Here is a 22,618-nt window from a genome sequence, read left to right as displayed (position 1 = left end):
GATGATTGCCAGTATATAAAGTGCTCCTGAGCCACCTCCAAAATGCCTTTAGAAATAATTATTCACAGAACACAAGGTTCCTGCTTTAACATCTGGGGAGTGAAACTGTCCCTTTCATATAAAAAGGAAGGATGCAAAGGGTTAAGAGACTGAAACCAATTAAAAATTTTTTTTACTCCAGTATTTTCAAGAATTTAGCTCAAAGGGCTGGGTTTTATTGGAGAGCTCTGAAGGAAAAAAAATGGGGTAATTACCATTTTTAATATGATACGGTCTAGTAATGAAATGTAATTGTGATATTCATGAACAAGACTTTAACTGGATTCCAGCTACTATTAACAAATCAAAATTCAAGCAAAAAGCAATGTTGTTCACGTATAATTTGATTATTCAGACCCTGAGCTGGTTTAGCTAAGCCTTTAGATCTGTAAAGGAGATTATTAAATTTAAGAAGCAGCAGAAAACAGAGTTCCTGGGGACCAGTCCAGAGACTGGTCTTGTATCTTGAGCATTGCAGCTTCCTCATATCCTCCATCAGACAGTTTTGGTTTCATTCCCATCCCTGACATATGTTCATTGACTTGCTGCTGCCATTGCCTCACTGACAAAATGCAGATTTTAAAAAATTAATCACATTCTTCCCATTCACGATATTGGCCCCATTTAGTCACTCCCCACCACGAGCTCCCCAGATCTCCACGACCTAGTTCTGATGTTCCGGAACTCGGGCGCGACGCTTCCCATCAAAAGATGAAACGTTTCTTACTGGAATGGAGATGACCCCGATTTAACATTTCACTTGGAAACCAGCAGGAATTATTCTCAGTGCTGCACTGGCTGGAACTACCAGAGCTGGGTGTAAACCAAGTTTCTAAAACCAGATGGTATCTGGCCTGCTCTCTATATTTAATATTAAAGCCCTGCTCAAGTACAATGTTCAGCATTGCTGCGCTACTGTGGAAATATCTCCCAGCTAAGCCCAAGGTCAGAGCCATAAAACACCCACCTATCTCTTCCCCAGAGCAGCAGGAGTATCTCAAATTCCTGTGCTTGCAGCCATATTTCCCTCAAAATTTCTGCCACATTCCAAGTTTGCCCTTGATTGTTCAGCAGTGCTGTGGGTACGTGAGTGGCCAAAGTTCCCTCCAAAGCAAACCCAACTGATATTTGTACTTAGTTTGCTGTTTTCACTGGCATAAAAACCCCAGGGTAATAAACACTTCCAGGCATTATCCCAGATGGACAAGTCTAACATGAAGAGAAACACTTTCAATGCTGCCTGACTTGGAAGCAAAGAGTTTTGACTTTGCTTATTTAAGAGTTTAAGTTGTCGTTATTTCACTCCACACTGCAGCCACATCCATCCAATGTCACTGAGGGAAATGTACCAAAGCATCAACTCCTGGCTTCACCCATTGAGACACATCGTCAAATCTACACTCCTGGAGAACTAAAACAAAACTCTAAAGAAAGAAGTTGTGTTATTAAAAATCAAATAATTCACGTATTACTGGAACTTCTGCTTCATTTTGCATGCCATGAATCATACTTGCTCATTGAAATTCATGACAAGGGCTATGATTAGGGAATGGACTCTGTGACTGTGCATAGAAATGAAAGCTCTAGGTTTAAATTGGTAAAAATTCTGATTGCATCACTTGTTCTTTGTCTGGAGATACATTTCTATATTTGTATCTCTAAATATACACATATGTGCGTGTATCAATGCATACCTACACGCACAACCTGGCACATTCCTTTAAAGAGTATTGTTCCTTTTGATGAAGCCTAAGGTGAAAACAGAAGAAACATTTCCCCAGGAGTACAAGTGATTTTGTCTGGACACTGTGGCAAGGTGGCTGTGAAATCAGAGAATTCTCAAAACATAGCTCATGCCTTTCCATTCTGAAAAGTCAACACTCAATGCAGATGAGTTTTTCCCTTCTATTAAATACTAATTATTACCTAAAGAGACAGCCCAAACATACAAGGAGATTATTTTTTAAAAATTAAATCTATGGCTTTGGTCTGGCTTCAGTCCAATCTGTTAATATACAAACACTGATAGATCAGGCCTCAGAAACAGAATTACAACAAAATCCTAAGAACTTGTCACACTGAACAGGCAAAACGATAAAAAATATTCCAACTGAGCCAACATAAAAACACAAGTTGTTAGAAAACAAGAAATAAATGGTCTGCTATTTTGGAGAAGTGATAATGTTTGAAAATGAAAACCTGAGAACTCCAAACATATTAAGCAAAATCTCTGCTTATTTTTAAATCTGGCCAAGAGAAGGGAACGCTGTTCCAAAAGAACTGCAGTACAAAGTATCACATCCCACTCGCTTCGGGAGAGAAATATGCTGCAGTAAGAACCCATGGCACGTAATTCATTTAAAAATTGATAAAAAGTTTAGTAATAACGACACATCTGGAGTGACAGCCCTGCTCACTGCTGTAGTTACTGAATCATTTCAGCTCAGGTGCCCATTTATTCCCTGGCACGGATGTTTGCTCCGTGGAGGACCAGGCAGAGGAAGAGTCAGACTCCTCACCTCTCTTCCTGACAGAAAATCAGAGCAAGAGTTCTCAATTAGTGGCAGTAGCTTGTCAACAAAAGCCTCTGCACACATAAAAATGTGCTTTCCAGTGTTTAGGATCAGTGCTTAGTAACAAACCCCGAGGAAATAGAAGTGTGAAGGAAATAAAACGCGATTTCCTGACTTGCTTAATTAAAAAATGAGTAATGAACTGCAGCAGATGTAAACCTTGAAGACAGAGCAGTAGCCAGAATAAGCTAATTACATCTCAAGGAATCTGTCCTCAGCCAGCTTCTTTTGCACAATTCCCTCTTTTATTTGGGTTACAATAGATAAAACAATTGGTGAGCTGGGTAAACTTCCATCTGGGAAATTCACTTAGAAGGCAGCAGGATTTACCATCAATTAATGAATGTCACACCCAAACACTTGCCATAACTGGGGACCACAGGAAAAAAAAAACCAGTTCAATAAAAAATTCACCCTGGTTTTTAACAGAGGCAGAATTCAACTCAGATATAAGAGGAATTACATTTCTTACTCCATGTAGTTACTAAACAAGTTCTTTTTGTACCCAAAAACTGCAGAACTTTCTTGGCAACAACTCAAGCAAGAACTTACTACAGATAACAAATGGTGCAGGTTGAGAGCTCTGAGCTCCTCTGATGACAGGGAATCAAGAAGCCAGGCCAATGACATAATTACAAGTAATTACAAGTAATTTTGCAGGATATTAAGAGTAATAAATCACCATATGCTGCTTAATGCTCTGCTTACTTGGAGTGGCATCAAAGAAGAAATTCACCAAACACTGAGCATTTTTGAGATGGAAAAGTAGGGTTACAAGCATAGCAATAAACTAAAGGTTTTTAGTGAGGAAAGGACTAGAACCCAAAACAAATACAAGTTGTTTTGTATTACATGACTAAGTTGGAGAAACATTTCTGTGAGGCTGTGGTGAAAAACTGCACCCACATTACCCACATTTTCAGGTATTATTGCACTGGTCACCTCTGGTTCATCACTGCACACTGATGTGGTTTAACACATTCTTCCTTCATGTTAATTATCCTGAGCCCACTGTGTGTACTTAAGGCAGCCAGCCCTTAATGGACACAGCCTTGCTGCACCTAATTACTCTTCTTGGTCACTTATGTCAGTACATGCATTGTCTGAAAGCATATCTTACTTGCTTTCTTCCTTTTTCCTCTCCTGTTCTGTTTTAAAGCAATAATCTAAAATTTAAAACCATTAAATCCGGCATTATTATAGTTTGAGTTATTGGTCTGCAAAAAATTGGCTTGGAAAGGGCACAGATAATAAAATTTATGTTGTTACAGTTCTAAAATGTCTAGATCAGTTAGAGAAGGTATCATTTAAGGACTCAAACAATGTAAGAATAAGAAAAAAAATAAATGTACAACAGCAACAACCTCTCAAGCAGTTGAGGCAAAAGCCTTACCTATATCAGCTTCACACTGGGTACTGAATATTCCGAATACATTGAAAGATCACAGAAATCAGGTTTTACATGAGTGTCACTGTGAGAAGAAACAACTACTGGAATAGCCCTCAACAGCTCAGCCTGAGATTTGCTCTGCTCCAAAGGTGATTCACCTTTGAGCAGAAACCCAAATTTTCTAAGCTAGGGTGAATAAAATACTGAAGCAACATTCTTATGTCAATATTGAACAGAAAAAGAAAAAAACCAAACCCACCAGCAATTCACTGTAATACTGCCAAGGAGCTGGAAACAATACAGTTACTGTATAAATATAGTGACTGATATATTTAGACACAATTTAATAGAAATGCTGATTGTACGGAAAATAATGAAAATTTTTACATTCATTCCTACCTTATTGTTTCTTCTATCAGTCGATCTGAGCTGAAAGACAAAAGAAAAAAAAAAAAACAAGTTAAAAAAAGTAACAAGCACTAAGTACTACTTTAGATCACTAATCAATGATCCCCCATCATCATCCTAATAAATTCACCCTTAGAATGTTTTATTTCTGGATGTTGTCACATTCTGCTACTACATATGTTTGGTTTATATAGACTTTGGAGAAGATGCACTGGAATATCCTCTAGAGCAGCATTTCCTCAGTGTAGCAGGAGCAGCTGCTCAGGAGAACACATAAAACACTGAGGAGACAAGAAAAGGAGAACTGGCACCGTGATTTATGGAGGACTGTTTGGAAAGGAGTATTAGGGAAAGGAGTAGGTAATTTTATTGCTTTTTAATCCTACCCACCCCTTCAAAAAATGTCATTAATGACTAAGAAGCTGAGACTTGGGTCCATCTCAGAACCCTGCTCAGGATTAGCTCCCCAAACATTTGGCAAATTCCTTCTGTGGCAACACCAGCTGGATGAGACCTGAACTGCTGGGAACACAATATACACCACGTGTCAGAGAAAGCCCTGGGTGACACATGGCCCTGCCCTGCCCGCCACACATCGATCCAGTTTTGTGCAGCATGCCTGGGAAAAAAAGGGGCAGCTTCAAGCACAGCACCAGAGAGGACATTTCATTTAAAAACCCGACACGCACCATTAAGGACAGTAACATGATCCTTGGAGGACTGCAGCAATTTCTCTTTTTCTGTACTCAACTTTCACACAGGGTTTTTAATCACTGCTTGGCAGCCAGTTGTGAAATGCCAGAGAAACACCTCTTGTTACAGCAATCAATATCTCCAATGTAACCCTGATGTGGAAGAGGTGACTGCATCATTCCCACTCCCCACAGTGCAGAAACAACAATGCAACCCTACAACTGCTCCCTTTATCCCATGGATTCTTACAAATCCTTGAAGAATAACTAAAAAAAAAAAAAAAAAAAAAAAAAAGTTTGAGGAGGAAATCAGCCTGACAGAAAAGCAGTTTTATGTTGTACTGGCTACTGCTTTCAGTAATAAATCAGAATTTTCTGCTTCCAAACTCAAAGATGCCAATAGGGCACGGCCATCTCCATCCTCCACCCTCCTCATTCCAAGTGTTTCGCCAGCCCCCGGAGCAGCACAGCTCTGCCTCTGACTCAGCCCGAGCTGCCTGATTTAGAACTTTTCTCCTTCCCACAGGAATTCTGGAGATCCCCCCACAGCTCCAGCTGGAGGTGCAGGGGAAGGAGCGCGGGGCAGCGAGCGCACGCGTGTGCGACCTGCTCGGGGAAGGGGGGGAGAGGCAAACAGAATGACTTTATTTGTCTGTGAAGAGGAGTGAAAACACGCAGGTTGCTATTTCAGGCTGTCCATGGCTTGAAATACAGACACAGAACAGAGAACTAAATATGTTTTGCTCAATTTTAAGCTGTCAGGGACTCGATTGGGGCAGCAAAGAGAGCTGTGCTCTCTAAGACTCACATCAGTTGTGAGCACGTTGGTTTAAGCAAATAAAACCAGTTTTATTCAGTGTGTGGTGTTTATTACACTGGCACAGAGAAGGGGAAACACCCTAGCTGTGCACACAGAGCAGTGTCACAGCATCTCCCAGTGTCCCCAAGGCAGGCAGAACAGGAAAGCAACACATTAAAGACTTCTGTAATCGCTGAGTCTCCAAGAGACACACAATCCAGCTGAGAATGTGCCTTTCATAGATAGTCTCTAACAGACAAGTGTGTTATGTGGGCAGGGCATAATAAGAATAAACTGCAACACCATTAGAAAACAGCCTCAAAAGCAAGAGCAGTGCACAAGAATGAATCATTTTAGAAATGGTTCAATTTAAAAAAAAATTATCAATGAAAAGGTATTAAAAACCTTGCTGGAAACAGGTTACACTTTAAAAAAAATTCTGTGGGAGAAAATGTTAGAACAGCCCTATTGAAAAACTTGCCTTAGAAAAATCAGTACCGGCTCTTCATCCATTTAACTGATGAAATTATAGAATTTTTATGTTGATGAACTGAAGATGACAGAGAAGCTGAACACTTTTACAGACCTCAAGTGAACTAGGATGTCCTCCAAGGCTTTTAGAGCAGCAAAATTAGGCTTGCCAGTTTGCAGCAGGGACACTCACAGCTTTTTATGACAGAGAGGAAGCTGTAGATGGGCAGTTTTATTACTTAGACACATAAACACAAAAAGTTATTTAAAAGCTTCAGATTACATTACTCTGCTTGGTTTTTATATGCATATGTACGTTTATACATGCACAAAAATAAATTCTGGGCATGTGGCTACCTGTAAAATGATGACAGAAGGTCATAAAAATGTATAAACCAGTTCTGAACACCAAAACACACAGGCATGAGCTGCAAATGCCAACATGGGGCATTTACCAGGCACCTGAAGCCTCAAGATCAACATTTCACTGAGGAGTCACCCTAAATATTTAAAAGGACGAGATACACAGGAATTTTCTTCAGAATGAGGATGTGTAGGTGAGGGCAGACTAAAGGAAGCACAGATTTATTAGCACAACTTCCAGTGTGTTCTCCCCACCCCAAGAAGAATCAGCTCTTGAGAGGATTTCCAAACTCATCTCTCCTTGCAAGGTGAACAAACCTCCCAGGAAATGGCTGTGACATCCCCTGACATTCTGGTAAAGGCAGTCAGTTTGAGCAGGAACATTTCAAAGATTCTGATGTACAGATCTGGATTCCTTGGCAAATACAGATTGTAAAGTTCACTCACAGTGACACCCAAACAGAAGCATCTGTTTCATTCATTTTACAGCTCATAACCATAAAAATAAGTCAGATTTAAGGAAGATCGGGAACACAAAGTACAACAGGGCCCAGAGATACAAGGGAAGTTAGCAGATCTCTGACTATTAATAACCTGTTCTCCACAAATAGAAGCTGTTCTCACAATTAAAAATAATGTTCATTTCAATCATTTGCCAGAGTAAAAAAATAACATTGAACGAGGCAATTGTGCTTAACTTACATATTCGAAACACTACAAAAAGAAGCTCTTAAATTAAAATCTATCGACTTTGTTCTTCTGCTGTCCAAGCAGACAACAAATCCAGTGCACATTTCCTTATGAATACCCAAGCAGAAGATGGTTCTGGGCAGTATTCATCTGACTTGCTATCTGTTTCAATAAACTCTGCATTTTCACCTGTCCAGACAGACAAAGCCATTTAAAAATACTATTAAAAAAAAAAAAAAAAAAAAAAAAAAAAAAAAAAAAAAAGGCTGGAAGCTGCTGAGGCAATCACCTCCTGTAAGGAATGGCACAAACCCAGCAGCAGCAGCCATGCATATGAAATAACCAGGCCTCTGTGCAACTGCTCTCTGCAGAAGATGGCACAGCTTGTCTCTTAAATATGCAGACAGGTAAATTAACCTGAAGCAGAAATTAAGTGAAATATGCCTCCCAGATAGAAAAGAGTCCTGCTCATCACATCAGGCTTTTACAACTAAAAGAAAACATTTTAGGCTGTTTGTAAGGCAAATCTCTGTGTCTGTACTTAAACAAAATTCATTAATATAGATGAATACTTAGCTGAGGACTGGGCTTCTCTCACATTTATAGATTTTGTTGCTGATACCCAAACCAAGTCAGAGGAGCAGGGCAAAGCAGTAAAACTCACCTGCACCCAACTCATCTCACAACACACTTTAAACCCTTCAGATGAAATTAAGGGCAATATTATCACATAGAATAATTTAGAAGGGATAGGGAAAACCCTGTAGAATAAACTAATGTAGCACTTGAAAACTATTTTTTTCTTTCATAATGAATAACTACAGAAATAATAATTTTCCTTTGTTCTTTCTCTAACTGCTCTGCTCTCTGCTCTCTCAAACTGCCTCCAATAAACCTTACATATTTTCACAGTCCTGGATCACCAGGCAATGTGGAGCTTCCAGGAATGCAAAACACACTCTAAAACAAATATACAGCTACGAGGCAAACCTGATTTATACACTCAGTTATTTCCATCGTCATAATAATGAAAAAACGCTGTGCACTCACACACAAAACCCCCCAATCTCCAACTCATTTGTTCTGCTTGCCATCAACATTCCTTATCATATTAAAAATTCATGATCATTAAGCTCTTTAAAAACGTAAGAAGAATGTAAAGCTGAACGTTTTTTGGTTTTTTGCCTCCCTGTGATACAAGATATTCCAGATTTTATAAGACTTGTCCCAAGTTTGATTCAATTTAATTGCAAAGTAGCTAAAAAAGGCATGAATTGGTGTAGAAGTCTATTGTCTATTAAGACAAATATACTTGATTAAGAAGCACATATCTTCCACTTCCAGCATGAGAAAAGCTGGCTGGCCAAAAACAAAGACATGAGGCAAAACAGGTATTTTCAGGGATGAACAGTTTCCCCACAGAAACCACTCTGAAAGCAAAGAAAGGTTCAAATACTGACCCAAACTGCTCTTTTTTGTTGGTTTTCTTTGAGTGTTAATTCAAGCACAAATCTGGATTCTAAGGAAATGCAATTTTGTCACATTGTCTGCTGCAGAAGGCAACAATCAAACACAAAACCCAGCACAAATGTGAGCATTATTCAATGTATAAATCTGCTCATCATCATCACATCTACAAATTCTGAACACCTCAGTAAGCTTATTTTTGCACACCTCAGAAACCCCTTTCAGTAAGAATGAGGAACAGTTGCAAAACTGGAAAAGAAAAAAAGCACAATATCATGCTGCTTTTCATCAATGCCAGCAATTTGTTAAATCTAGAATGAGAGGCACTGGAACAGAATCCATTGCTCTAGGCAAGAGTAAACCAACATTGTCTGGTGCTGAATTTCTTTCCAGATGGAAAGAAATTCTACATGAGAAAAAAAAATACACAGAAGGCATCTCTTTCACTGCAGGGAAGAATCTGCCAAAGGATTTCCAGGAAAATAATCTGGTGAAACCTCCTCCCTCCAACTGCAATCCTGTAACACAAATTCAGTTAAAAATTTGACTTCTAGCTACATCACTAAGTAAATACCTCAACAGCTCATCAATTCCAGCAATTTGGACTTTAGATACACTAAGAAAAGCACTTTCTTTGCAGCTAACACCTGTAAACACATCTACATGTGCAAGGTAACCAATAAAAAGATTAGTTGCTCTAATTCAGTTTAAAAGAGGCAAACAAGCACCAAGGGAACTTCTCCCTTAAAACAGGGATCCACCTTCACAGGTGTGACAGCACCAACAGCTGTTTCTCCTGGATTTCCAAAGGGTATAGCCTGCTGAACTCCATGGAGCTTGTCTGGGAATTATCAGAGTGGAAGAACTGTTTCTTTACAAGAGGAGTTAGCCAAGAAAGCTCTTTGGCATGTAGACGACTGGGAAAGTGCCTGAGAGCCCCAAGAGGGTGAGCAGCAGCAATACTGCTTCCCTTACAGCACATCTATAAGGGAATAAGAGCTTCTCAATAACCTGCAGTGCTCAGTTTACCCAAAGAAGGCAGGTAAAAAAACTTTAAAAAAATGAGAACAGCTCCTAGTGTCCACATGAAGGGCCAGCAGCTGGTTGAGCACAAACCCAGGGCCAGGATGGTACCACGTTATGAAGCCTCCTTGGGAAAAGTTCCTGGAGAGATTGACCCTCCCATGTAATTGCTCCATATTACCCATAGGAACGAAGTGAAATCAACCGAGGAGGGCAGGCTTTACTGTAAGTCATTATCAGCAACCACAACTGTCAGAACAATTCCAGTAACTTCCTAATGGACTCCATCGGCATTTCCTCAAATTTTACATCTGCACGCACTGCCAGCAGCCAGGGGCAGGGCTGCCTGCATTACTGCCCCTGGTTTAAAACAGGGAATTTGGATGGGACCTTCAGCCAAAGGGAAAAACCCTCAAAAATCAAGCAACACAGGCTCTGATATCTGACACCGACCTGACTAAACTGGAGCTCTCCCAGGATAACCTGTCAAGGCTGATTTGTTGGGCACACACACAGACAGGAGATGCTCAGCTTACAACAAACACAAGCTGTTTGTAATCTGTGCTGTAACAAAATAGATTGTATCACTTTTCTAGCTCAGTGTTTTTTGACTAAAGCTTGGCAAAGCTAAAGAACTGTTCTACTACTCACATGCTCCTAAGTAACCAGGAGAGCACAAGGGGGAATGTCTTCTGCAAGAGCCCCATCACATAAATAACTTCATAATTGATATCTTTTTAATTTCCAGTCTAGCTAACACAGAAATTAAATGAGAGTTATCCCAAGCATGACAACCCAACTTTAATGTAGTATGAAACCCTAAAATCCACGCTGACAGACACGTGTTCTGTGCCCTAACTGCATTTTCACCTGCTGTGGTTTTGAGGGTTTTTTGGGAGAAGCTCTGTGGCTTTCATGCAAGACTTGGCTGAGGTACCTGATTTACAGTTCTCTACCTGCCTGTTAATTAATTTCTGCCTGTTGCAGAAAATGATACTTAAAGCTGCATAGTCAACTATGCAACATAACAAACACTTGTGGTTCAAAATGTAAAAGTGCACACTGCATTTAAACCATCCACAAGCCAGATCCAGGATGCAATTCATTAATGGGTAAAGATCTCAACATTTTTCTTCTGACCCAATTTCCCAGTGTTCTCAGAGCTTTTTATCTGAGACTGAACAAGATGCAGTCTTCGAGAAGTGCAACTATACTTGATATAAACAAGTCTCTCAAGTGAGAGGAAAACACTCTGCATCTTTCAAATCACAACAGAACTAAGGTCCTTGAAAACTCCTAAACAGAACTCTATTATTAGGATAAAATAGGGGTGCTTTAAGGGTAATTTGGATATAGTTCTGCTTAGCATCATGGATTTGATAGAACACGAAGATATTAGCACAGCAACCATTCAGAAGCCAAGAATGAGGAGAACCTAATTCCAATGCATTAGGAGAGGCTGAAATTCAATAAAACTCAAGAATGACATTTATGCAGTAGTGTGGTAACTTTCCAGAGATACACTCTATAGATGAGAAAATGGAAATAATCACTATTTAACATATCCATACACATCAAATTGAGTTCAACAGCTTGTTTTTACTGGAGGATCCAATAGCAAATAATGAGCAAGCACTATTAGTCCTAAAGGATAATGAAGTGCACAGCCACACTGACAAAAAAAATGACATGCTGCATTAGAATAATAAAAGTGATTCTCAGATTGCACAAAAGGAATTCGATAAAACTCTACAATTGTTGGTTCTGTTGAAAAGCTGCACCTGCTTTTCAGAACCAGCCCATGCAGGAAGGATTTCAGGACTCGTGAAAGCCCTAATTTCAATACAGACCTTGGAGGGGGGAAGCTGTCCTAGTTAAGAAACAGTGTTGAAAGGAAAGCAAAAAACAAATAAAACATGCATTAGCGACTTGTTTATTTCTGAAAGGAGCAAAAAACTTCAGAAGAAACCACAGAGCCCTGAAGTTTGAAATGTGGCTTTATATCCTTCCCTTTCCCAAAGTGCTGTTTCTAAGGGGAAGCTCAGAATCAAGAACCAGAGCAGAATTTTTGTCTCAGTCTTTTTTTCCATTATATATTTGGGTAATCTTTCACTCTGGGAGAGTTTGCCCTTTAGCTTCTGCAGACATTCATAAAAACCTACAAGAGTTTCCATAGCCACTTTCCCTGGGGTACATGGAATTCCATCCATAAACCTTCACTTTTTACACAGATGAAAAGCAAACAACGAGCTTGAAGCTCTTTATGTTAATGTGGCTGCCTCCTTTGTCACCTGGATAATTCAGTTTTGTACTGGAAGTTACAGAGGAAATTGCCAAATTAAGTTTTGTGCTGTATGTGGTGGGTTTGATGTTTTTTTTTTTTTTTTTTATTTGGTGTTCCCATAATTTTAGACATATTGAGATGTAAAAATGTCACAACAGTCATCAGTGTCAGGGAAATTATTGATTATAGTATTGTTAAAGCAATCCAACTGTTAGGTAAGCAGGCAAATAAATATTGAGACATAGAAGCTTTGGTTTAGTGGTTTGGGGAGGGGTTTTGTTTCAGGCCTAAATACAGCACAGGAAGATTAAAAGAAATAGTTGATTTTACCCTAATGAAGCCCAAACTATTTTTAGAGGGAAAAACCTCTTAAATCATGAATTGCTTGGCTGATTTTCATGATCTTTTATTAAGTTATTTATAAATAATAGTAATACCCCAGAGAGCATCTTTCCTCATTGCCTGGAAGCTTTGAACCTCCCCAAATCCTCATTAAACTACTTCAAGAACTTGCTCATACAGTCATATAATTACATATAGTGAAACTTCTCCTTTCCCAGAAGACATGAATTGTCTCCCTCTCTGAACATTATTTACTATTAAAATAAGAAAACAGCACATTATCCTCAGTCTGGTGCTGCAGCCGAGTAGATGATGTGCCCAAGTGTCATATTCAGTCTGGGACTGGGACAGGAGAAGCTGATCCAGCCACTTCCAGAGTGGCCTTGTGTCCCTCTGCCACCAGTCTTCAGGAGACAGAGGTTCTGCCAGCAGCCCTGGAGATAAAACCCACTCAAGCCCAGACAGAGAGATAAGGCTAAAGGAAAGAATCACTGATGCAATCAAGAAAACTGCAGCAATAGAAAAGGAGACAGAGCAGAGAGACAGACCAGAATTGTATTTTGAAACAGGATTACAGGACAAGCTGTTGTGCATCCTTAAGTAAGCCTTTGCAACACCAAAAAATCCTCCTTTGCTCAAATCCCTTCTTTGAAAAGTGTTTTCTTTGTGCTGCTGCTCAGACAGAGCACAGAGCCCTGCCCCAAAAGTCTGAGTTATTCTGTGGTAAGGCAGTGAGGTGATTACCACAGCCATCCCAGCACTGGCACACACTTTTAATGCAGCAATTTCTCAAACTTCCTTATTCCAGCAACAAAGGAAACAAGCCAATGGTGTTTGGGAAAACATCGGTGCACCACTGCCAGAGCTCTTGCAATTAATGGCCAGCAGAGAGATGTTTTAACCTACATTCCCCAATCCCTGCTTGCACTGTAACTTCCAGTTCAGTGGGCAAAGTGCTGCAGCCCTTCTCCAGCACTGCACAGCACCAAAGAGCACCAGCTCCAGTGAAAACCCTCCAAAGCAGAGCCATGCAGAACTCCCCTGCCCTCCCAGGGCAGAGCTGTTTGGGTTTGGTTTTTGTTTTGTCATAACTGCTCCAGAGCAAAGATTATCCATTCCCAAGTGCTGCTTCAGTTAAAATCTGCATTCAAATTAAGGGAATGGAACCACAAGATTGCCGCATTCTGCTCTGACGTGAACAAAAATAAGTTTAATTAAGAAGCAAGTTTGGTAATTAAAAAAAAAAAAAAAAAAAAAGCCCTTACTGGGCCTGACTAAAGTGGAGCTCAGCAGTTCTGAGGCTGCAGAGCAGGCAGGCAGCAGGCACCCAGGGAAGAGCTCATCACATTCCTCCCTCCCTGCTGCTTCCCCAAGCACCTTGGGATGGGAAAAGGAATTGTTGAATTAGCTGGTTTTCCTGCATTCTTTCTGTTTCCAAGAGAAGATGAGGGAGATGCAGTGGTGAATTGTGTCAGCTGGAACAGTCACTGCCCAGGTATTTGTGTGTCCTCTGCAACTGGAAATTAAGGAGGGGATGGGAAGGGAGGCAACCACAGTTCTCTGGTCTTAATCCAACCCTGAAGTTCAACTGAAATCCACAGGAACCTGAGCAGCAGCACAGTGAATGGAAACCAGGGCATGCAGAACAGAGAACAGGGACAACAAAAGAAAAAGGAATTCTGTTAAGGCAAAAAACTGGCAGCTTTCTCCCAAAAGATCAAGTCACTTGTAATCAAAAACCCTGCAAGGTGTCTGTGCATCTCGATGAGCTGATTTCTCCCTGCAAATCAGTGCTGAAGTGAAAATTGGTGAGGAAAGACACTATTTGGAGGAAAAATAATATTTGGAGGAAAAGCAGTCAGTCACTCCCTCCATTAAGATCTTGCCTGTATCACCAACAAAGTTTGGAAGCAGGTTTCCTGGTGATTATTCTCTACTGAATGTGCCCATTTCTGCCCAAACAACAGCAGGAAATTTGAAATAGTTCTGCTGATAACAAAATGCCATAATGAAAGCAATAAGAGTGTTCAGTACTCCAGAGCTCTCCACATACATGAAGCACTGCACACTACTTTCTCCTCATCATCTCAGGTATGTATTATTAATTAGCACCATTACACAACTGCTGCAGGTTCCTGTTATTTCTTTTGCTCACTTCTCTTACTCCTCTTTTCTCTTTCCCATGCAGCACACGTTCCTCTGATTTGTTTTGCTCTCCTATTTCTCCTCCTTCAGAAAAAGTTTCTTACCCCCTACTCTGGCACCCTGACCCTCTCTGTGCCACTTTTAAACATTTTAAGACACAAAGGGGTGTCTGAACACTTGCAGCAGGTTCATCTCATCTACCTGCATCACTCATACACAAGACTCCAACTAACAGGGTTTTTAAAAAAAATTATTGGACAGATTCACAGGCTGCATAGCAACACTCAGCAGAAACATGCAGTCACCTGACAACAATTAAAAACACAGGCACCTGCTTCACCACCAGCCACTTCTTTTAGAAAGAGATAAATGACTAATTTTTGAGTGCTGGAGCTGAGTAATAAAGTAACAATCACAGAGTTGCCCCACAATGACAGAATTGGTGTGTTTTCACCTCGCTTTACAAGGAATTCATCCTACGTAATGACATCTGTAATTTCAATCTAAACTTCTGAAGATTTCATCAATTTTTACAGAAACTCATCAGTACCCCCTGGCATCACTCACCTACAACACAAGGGAGATCCTCCCTTGCATACACACACAATATTGCAAATTTAATCAAGGACATTAGTTCCTTCTTTGCTGACTTAGACTATAACTCATCAATAACTGTAGAATTTCCCAGGGCAGACTCTAAGTTGACAGAATCGTTTCCTCCAAGGCAGCACTTTTCAGAGCAGTTTTTAAAATGCTAAGCTACATCTATTCATCAAAATTGTTTTCTTTAGATAGAAAACAGCATTAGAAGAAAAAGGATGATTTGTCTATACCCCTGGCCAAAAGCAAACAAACAGAGAAGATGAAATACCTTTAGGGAATGGCACAGACCCAAGAAAACAAGATTTCAAAAATTTCCTTTCAGCAAACATAACCATGCTAGATTGGGTATTTCTTTAAGCATCTATAATGCCAAGAACTCTGAGGTATTAGGTAAAAATATTAACAGGGATCAATATTTACCAACATCTGCCTGCCAACCTTATTTTAATTAACAGGGGTAAATTTTTTTATTTAACAAATTAGGTGTTACTGTTCATCTCTCCAGCAGTTGATAAAGCTATTCTTGAATTACCTTTACAGAACTCAGACAGAAAACTGAGTGACTTGGAAACTTCATCCCTCCTATCCACAGCCAGCAGAACTTCTAGACAAATCTCCTTTCCCAATAAAGAGCTGATTTATCAAATGGACTGAGCAGCAGTGAGGCTTTTGAAGGGAGAAGAACACGATGTGTTTTGTCTCACTCTGCCTGCTGTGGGGTGAGGTAGACAGGAGCCCCCTGTGCCCCCTGCCCAAGGGCTGCCCCAGCTCCACTGAGATTCCAAGGTGGAAATCCCCACTGCTGCCAGCAGCACTGACACAGCAGCCAGCCCCACCCTGGCAAAGGGTGGCCAAATGGATCCAGGATCCTCAGGGCTTAATGGAAAGCCAGGCACAGGCAGGGTTGGAGCAGCGCTTTTTGCCATTTCCTTTGTGCCTAATGTGTGTTGGAACCTTTTACTCATCAGCATCTGCTACTCACAGGTTTTTCATTTCCTCGCCTTTTTTTAGGATTACCTACATGTGTAACATTAAGAGGATCATCCTCGTGGTGTTCACAGTGTGACATAAAAAAAAAAAAAAAAAAAAAAAGAAAGAGGCCGATTTAGGCAAAAAGCAGGAGAGTTTCCTGTCTCTCCTCTTGTTCCCCAGTGAGATATCCCACAAATAATCCCACCCTGCAGCTTTTTAAACAGCATTCATGAGAAAAAACAGTCCAGAGAAAAACCTAGTTTGTGTTTATCCTGTCTCACATGGTTGTGCATAAAGGAAAAGGCTGACAGAAGAGTCTGGCACTCAGCAGTGGGGCAGAAGTTCACACATTCTGTTATCAGATCATCCAATAAATATGTAATAGGTCAAAGTACTTAATATGATAAATTAAGCAGGGTCAAGACCAAATGAATGCTCCAATATCTGATAAGAATATGTAATTCCCGTGGCATTATTACACTCTTTGGAGAATATAATAATGCATTGTAGAGTTTATATTCCCATGTCTGTTTTTCAAGCTCTTCTCATAGATCTCACTGCACTGAAAACATTTGGATTTTAACTCCACTGTCTCTGTGTAAATATATTCATCATCTACTTCTGTCAATTAGTCTGGCACCAGGATTTACTGCACTACAAATATTCAGCATCATGACTCACACAAAGCTTGTCAGTTTATCCTAAGAGCATGTTCGGTGTAATCTGCCAGCTCCTGGTGATTTCTTGGGACCTTTTCTTAGCTTTTATGGCTTTTTGGCATGAATAGCTCATTAACTGCTTTCTCTGAAGGCAAATATGTTGAAACTCTCTAATAACTTCCTCTGCCACTATCTTTTTCTGAGCTTACTGATTCTCAATTCAAAAGTTTTGTAAGCTTTGATTTCTTGCCAATGTTGTCTACTCCTTTTACACTGGATTTCTTCACAGTCCTTACAGTTATCTCCACCTTGCAGAGTATTCCATGATTAGTTTTGGCCCTGTTTACTAAAGATCCCCTACACACATTTATTTCTGGTTTTCTTTTCCTCAGTGTTGTGGTGGTTTTTTTTCAAGTCTTAATATTTTCAAACACCACCCAGATGGTTTTAAACTATTTCTAAAACTGCCTTAACTTTATTTTTCATGCATTTTAATCCTATCAACATACTGCAGAGTTTAGCATATTGTAGAAACCAAACAGTCAAGTAACTCAACAGCCTGAGTAAATGCTAGGCTCAAATTCTGAAGACATCTGCCAGATAATGTTTACAAAATGCTGTAAGTTTTCCACTCTTAATTTTTGCAAACTTCAAAATAATGAGCTCAGGGCAATATCAGTTTCTTAGAAGGGTATTTTACAATTCCAGAAATATTTAAACATTCTGTTTGTAAATCATGCCTAACAAAAGTTGTAATTCAAGCTTTCAAACAACTTAATTTTTAAGTTTTAAAGACACTAAAGATGAAGTGGTGATAAACCACAACTGAAAAAAAAAATTGTTTTAATTTCATGTGGAAGTTTTTTGTGCCTTTCTGGCTGTAAGTTGAAATATAAGAAAGCCACACGTAATTATTTATTTATTTGGTTTTTTAAATGCAAGACTGCCCTCTCGTGTGAGCCTGAGGTTTAGCACAACTCCAGGCAAGGAGAGAGGCAGGAAGAGCAGAGCTACCTCCTGACTCTCTAAAAACCACAAACCCTCCAGTTGTTTGCTCTCACCTGTGCTGTTTTTTGCTGTACAAGGACACAAAATGTAGCTACTCAGAACTTAATGCCCTCTCTGCAACAGGAATAACCACAAAGTGCTTTCTGTTTGGCTTGTTATCTGCTAACCTAGAATCAATTTGCAAATATTTAACTGTGTAGGTAATTTTGGAATTAATCTTTTCCACCGCTTTTTGTCCACACTCAATAGAGACAAAAAGGAGAAAAGGTTTTTCTCTGTCTGACTGACCAAAAAAAAAAAAAAAAAAAAAAAAGAGGGAAACCCAGCCAAATAATGGGAGTTTCTGTTTTGTTTCTTAAACTTTACCCCTGTCAGAGTGAAATGCATCTACTCCCTTGGGATGAGGAGGTCTGAGTCATAAGTGACTTGCAAAAGCCCCTGAAAACAACACAAAACTGTCCCTGACAAGATCCTAAAGCCCAAATCACTGACACTACCATGACTATTATCCACCCCACACAGTTCACACTCAGCACAATAAATGTTTAATCAGCTGCATGAAATTCAAATGTTTCAGCCCCCCCCGAAAAGTCAGGCACCTCCAACACAAGCAAACAAGAAGAAACAACACCTACTTCCGAAGGTGCTCGTGCTCCTTCAGGAACAGTTCTGTTCTTCTGTTGTTCACCCCAGACCCGCTTTTGTACGACCTAAAATCCAACAGAACAGAACCTCAATGAGAATTGTGAATTCAAGGAGCTCCTCCTGCTTTATTCAGAGCACAGACATGTGCTATGCCAAGCATTCTCTCCACCTTCTCCCTCTGAGGACAGCCCCACACCTTTGCTGGAGCAGACACAACTTACTCGATGTCTTTCCGTACTGATCCCAACAGATTCTCCCTTTCTCGTATTGCCAAGAAGTTTGCTTTGGTTTTGTGGAATTCGTGTGTGTAGTCCTGTAACAATGAACAGTTATCCCAGAATTAGGGTCCCGAGGTCAACTGAGCAACACAATACACCCACAGGAGACCCAGCCACCTTTAAAATTGACAACTGTTCTCTAATACAAAGACCAACTTAGGAATTTAACAGCAAATATGCTGGAAGTCAATCCAAAGTATACTAAAAACTCACTGTTCTTAGAGTAGTTGCTAAATTTGATGGCTGCAGCTACAGTTCTGGAGGGAAATCCACTGTAATTCCTTCTCCCAGTTTCAGATATCCTCACCTTTCTGATGATTTAGTTTGTTTTGAAATTTCCCATCAGAAGCCCTAATAAAATCTACTTCTTTGGCGTGGTGAAGATGTTCTTGAGTTTATTTGGTTGTTACACCAGATTAAAAAAAAATCTTTTCTGAACAACAAAGATGACTTTTAATTTTTAAGTTGCAATTTTACATTTTAAACCATTTCAGGCAGGTGGTATTTCTTAAAACCCAATCTAACTGGCAGGTGGTAGGTACCAAAACCACTGTAACCATTCATAAAAATGCTACTGTTCTTCCCACTATGTATGGACAGCACAGATACCAAACAGAAATCAAACTGTACATGACCAGCCAAATAAAATATGCATTTTAACAGTACCATACCATGAAAACATGGTTAATTTATAGCACTGACTGGCACCTTTAAACATCACATTTCCTTCATCTCCCTTGAGAAACTTAGGAGCTTTTACAATCATGTTTTCTGAAGTGTGATGTTCCCTTGCACATTGTTACGTGACAAACTACACAGACAGGGTAATTCATTACATTTCCCCTTTTGCTATATAAAACCCACCCACATAAAGCAGGACCCTTTATTGTTCTTTCTCAGCTAAGTTCTAGTCACCAATAAGACATAAAAAACACTTCTTTTTTCAACTCAGAGTTCAGCGGGTGCCTGGAGAGAAGGAAAGCGAGGTGGAATCAGCGGCATTCTCCCCTCCTGGTGAGACACTCCAGCATGCTGTGCTACCAGCATAGACAATAATAATTATTTTAGCCAAAGAAAGGACATAAAGGCAGGGAGGAGGCCCCTCAGTTACCTGCAGGATGTCCCTGTGGCGCTGCAGCGTGTGCATCAGCGCCGCGTTCAGCGACGGCACGCCCGCGCTGTTGGTGTACTCTGCCATCTTGTCATTTATCCCAGTCAGCTGCAGCAGGGAAAAACACCCCAGAAAACGTGAAACGGATTATTCTTGCAAGAAAAACACAGTGCACAAGCTGAAGGAGCCAGCTAGTCACAAACCCATACTTGGATTTCCTAGTTTCCATCACAGAAATCTGGATTGTGATATTGCCTAAATGCTGAAGCAAACCCGAAGTAACTGGAGTTACCTTTCCCAGAAGTTGCTCAATCTCCACAGCCATGGTCTCAAACATTCTGTCCTGGCTTGATCCATTTAATAGAGGAGTTGTGTCAGAGCTAAGGAGGAGAGGAGGAGCAGTTACTGAAAAGTTGCATCATTTCATGAACGCCAGAACTAATGAAACACCAGTGACAGGGGCTGGAAAGCTCCACTATACCCACGTTTGCTAGAGATAGAATAAGCTCTGAAAAATTGCATTTTCTTATTCTGCACGCCTTTAACTCTTATCTGAACAGATGACACACTATCACCTGCAGGAAATAAAACCTCTCAGGGAAGAAATGCCTGACATCACATACCTGTCTGGTACCAGTGTCCTCCTCCCCACAACTTTTAAGCCCGATTTATTTATTTACTAGCACTGCACTCTTAACATGTTATTCCAGCAACATAATCACACCTTAGTGACACAGTGTTAGGACACCCCTCTGACCTGTTAAGCAATCACAGTCCTACAGAGCAACACAGGCCCCACCATTTATCACAATTATTTCACACATCTTCTTTATTTGCTAATAAAGGAAAAGCCACATCTCACACCAGCCTGCAGAATTATGGCAACTAACACTCCTCAGAGACTACTCATGGCTCTGGTAACCTGCCTGAACTTGAGTAAGAGAATTAAGTTTGGCACAGGACAGCAAAAACAATGAAAACAAATAGATTACACAGCAAATAAAAGCAGTGAGGCAGAAACAAAAGTGAAACTTGTGTTTTTCAAGAGTAACATGATCATTGCTGAGGGGCTCTCAGGCTTCCAGAACTGTAAATTGAGAGAGAGGTACAAAAGGGATTCAGTTATTAAATTAAATAAAATAGAAAAATATCAACACACATAACTAACACAACAACACTCACAACTGATACAGTTCATAAGCAAAGACAAGGTTGCAAATGTACAGAGAGGTTGGTAATTCCTGCTGTGGAACTGCAGAGAAGAGCTCACCTCTGGCTCACAAGACAGAATTGAAAAGATTTATCACATTAATTCTTCAGTCAAAGAAAAATGTGACTAAAGCAAACAGAAACCACCCCTGTATATACACACACATCTAAAAACATATGTGCAGCTCTTATTATCCTCATTAACACTGTCCATGGCAGAGGGGTTGATGAACAAGATGATCTTGGAGGTCCCTTCCAATCCAAGCTGTTCTGTGGTTCTGTGATTATTACTCACCTCAGCAGAAAGACAGCAAGAAACAGCCACTGGTTTGAAGAGCGGGCTTGTTCCCTGCACAGCAGCCCAGTGCTCCAGTTCCCTTAAAACTGGGATTACAAACAGCACACCAGCCCACCTGGGAGGTGTAAAGTTAAACTCCCCTAATACCAAAGTCCCTGAAAACCCCCTGTAAGTTTAATACAAGAAAAACTCGGAATTAAGCCAGCATATCGAGCACTAAAAAACTCACTGATCCCACACAGAGCGAAGTTTAAATCCAGCTTTTCCCCAGCGAACTGTCACCCACAGCGTGACTCACACATCAACATCACATCAAGAGCAACACCGGCAGCGAGAAGCGCTGAAAGCTCCCCAAGAAGCCAAGCGTCGAGAGCCACAGGTGGGACCAGCACTCAGCAAACGATAAAACCGCACCAAGCAGCACAGGCAGCGTTTAAAACATAAAGAAACGGGCTAGTACCTATACCTGTCGCGTCTTCCGTCTCGGGTGCTGCTGTAGCTGGTGCAGAGCTTGCTGAAGGAGACCAGCTTCAGGTCCAGCTCGTTCTCCAGTTGCCTCGCCTGCTTCCGGAGATCTGCAGGGGCGGGGGACAGTCACCGAGCCGCACGGGGACCCCAAACCTCCGGGGGTCCCCCTCTCACGGGATGAGGAACCCACAGGGGAGAGCGGGCCCTCACGGCAGGGGGAGCGCCCCACGCCGACGGGAGAGCGCGGCTGGACACCCTCAGCCCCTCAGCCGCAGCGCCGGGAGGGTCCGGCGGGGCCGCGGGGTTCATTCAGCAGGCACCGGCGCCTCATGGCTGACGGGCTGGCCCCGCCCGCGCCCGCCGGCCCTCCGGCTGAGAACAGAGGGGCTCCGGTGGCGGTGCCGCCGTGCCGTGCCCGGGCCGTGTCCCGGGGGCGCCCCGCAGCCGCCCCGCGCCCGCCGCCCCCCGCCCCACTCGCCTTCCCAGTAGTTGCTGCTCCCCGCCGCCATCTTTGTTGTCCAACGTCAGCGCGGGCCGGGCGGGGCAGAGCGGCCGCGGGGAGCGGGGCAGGCCGGGACGGGCGGGCCGCCGCCGGCAGCGCCGCCCAGCGGACGGGAGGGCAAGCGGCGCTGCCGGGGCGGTCCGAGTCCCGATCCCGCAGCCCCGACCCCGCTCCTCGAA

General features: G+C 41.4%; 1 protein-coding gene across 2 annotated transcripts in view; it reads right to left on the bottom strand.

Moving 5' to 3' along the window:
- Positions 1 to 22,473, bottom strand: part of GOSR1 (golgi SNAP receptor complex member 1) — a 29,059-nt gene extending 6,586 nt beyond the window's left edge. The window contains exons 1-7 of one of the 2 annotated variants that reach the window (XM_066333427.1): positions 22,416 to 22,473; positions 21,930 to 22,044; positions 20,255 to 20,342; positions 19,963 to 20,070; positions 18,795 to 18,886; positions 18,564 to 18,638; positions 4,402 to 4,431 (exon numbers count right to left, since the gene is read on the bottom strand). In XM_066333427.1, coding sequence (XP_066189524.1) covers positions 4,402 to 4,431; positions 18,564 to 18,638; positions 18,795 to 18,886; positions 19,963 to 20,070; positions 20,255 to 20,342; positions 21,930 to 22,044; positions 22,416 to 22,446 — 539 coding nt within the window. In that variant the 5' untranslated portion in view covers positions 22,447 to 22,473. The remainder of the gene's footprint in view (positions 1 to 4,401; positions 4,432 to 18,563; positions 18,639 to 18,794; positions 18,887 to 19,962; positions 20,071 to 20,254; positions 20,343 to 21,929; positions 22,045 to 22,415) is intronic. The other variant, XM_066333428.1, reaches the window with a different exon arrangement.
- Positions 22,474 to 22,618: the final 145 nt, after the last annotated feature.

The sequence above is a fragment of the Sylvia atricapilla genome, chromosome 20, assembly GCF_009819655.1.
Source record: "Sylvia atricapilla isolate bSylAtr1 chromosome 20, bSylAtr1.pri, whole genome shotgun sequence".
Taxonomy (NCBI): Eukaryota; Metazoa; Chordata; class Aves; order Passeriformes; family Sylviidae; genus Sylvia; species Sylvia atricapilla.
The sequence above is the reverse complement of the archived record's forward strand: the minus strand, read 5'-3'. Positions and strand labels throughout refer to the sequence as shown.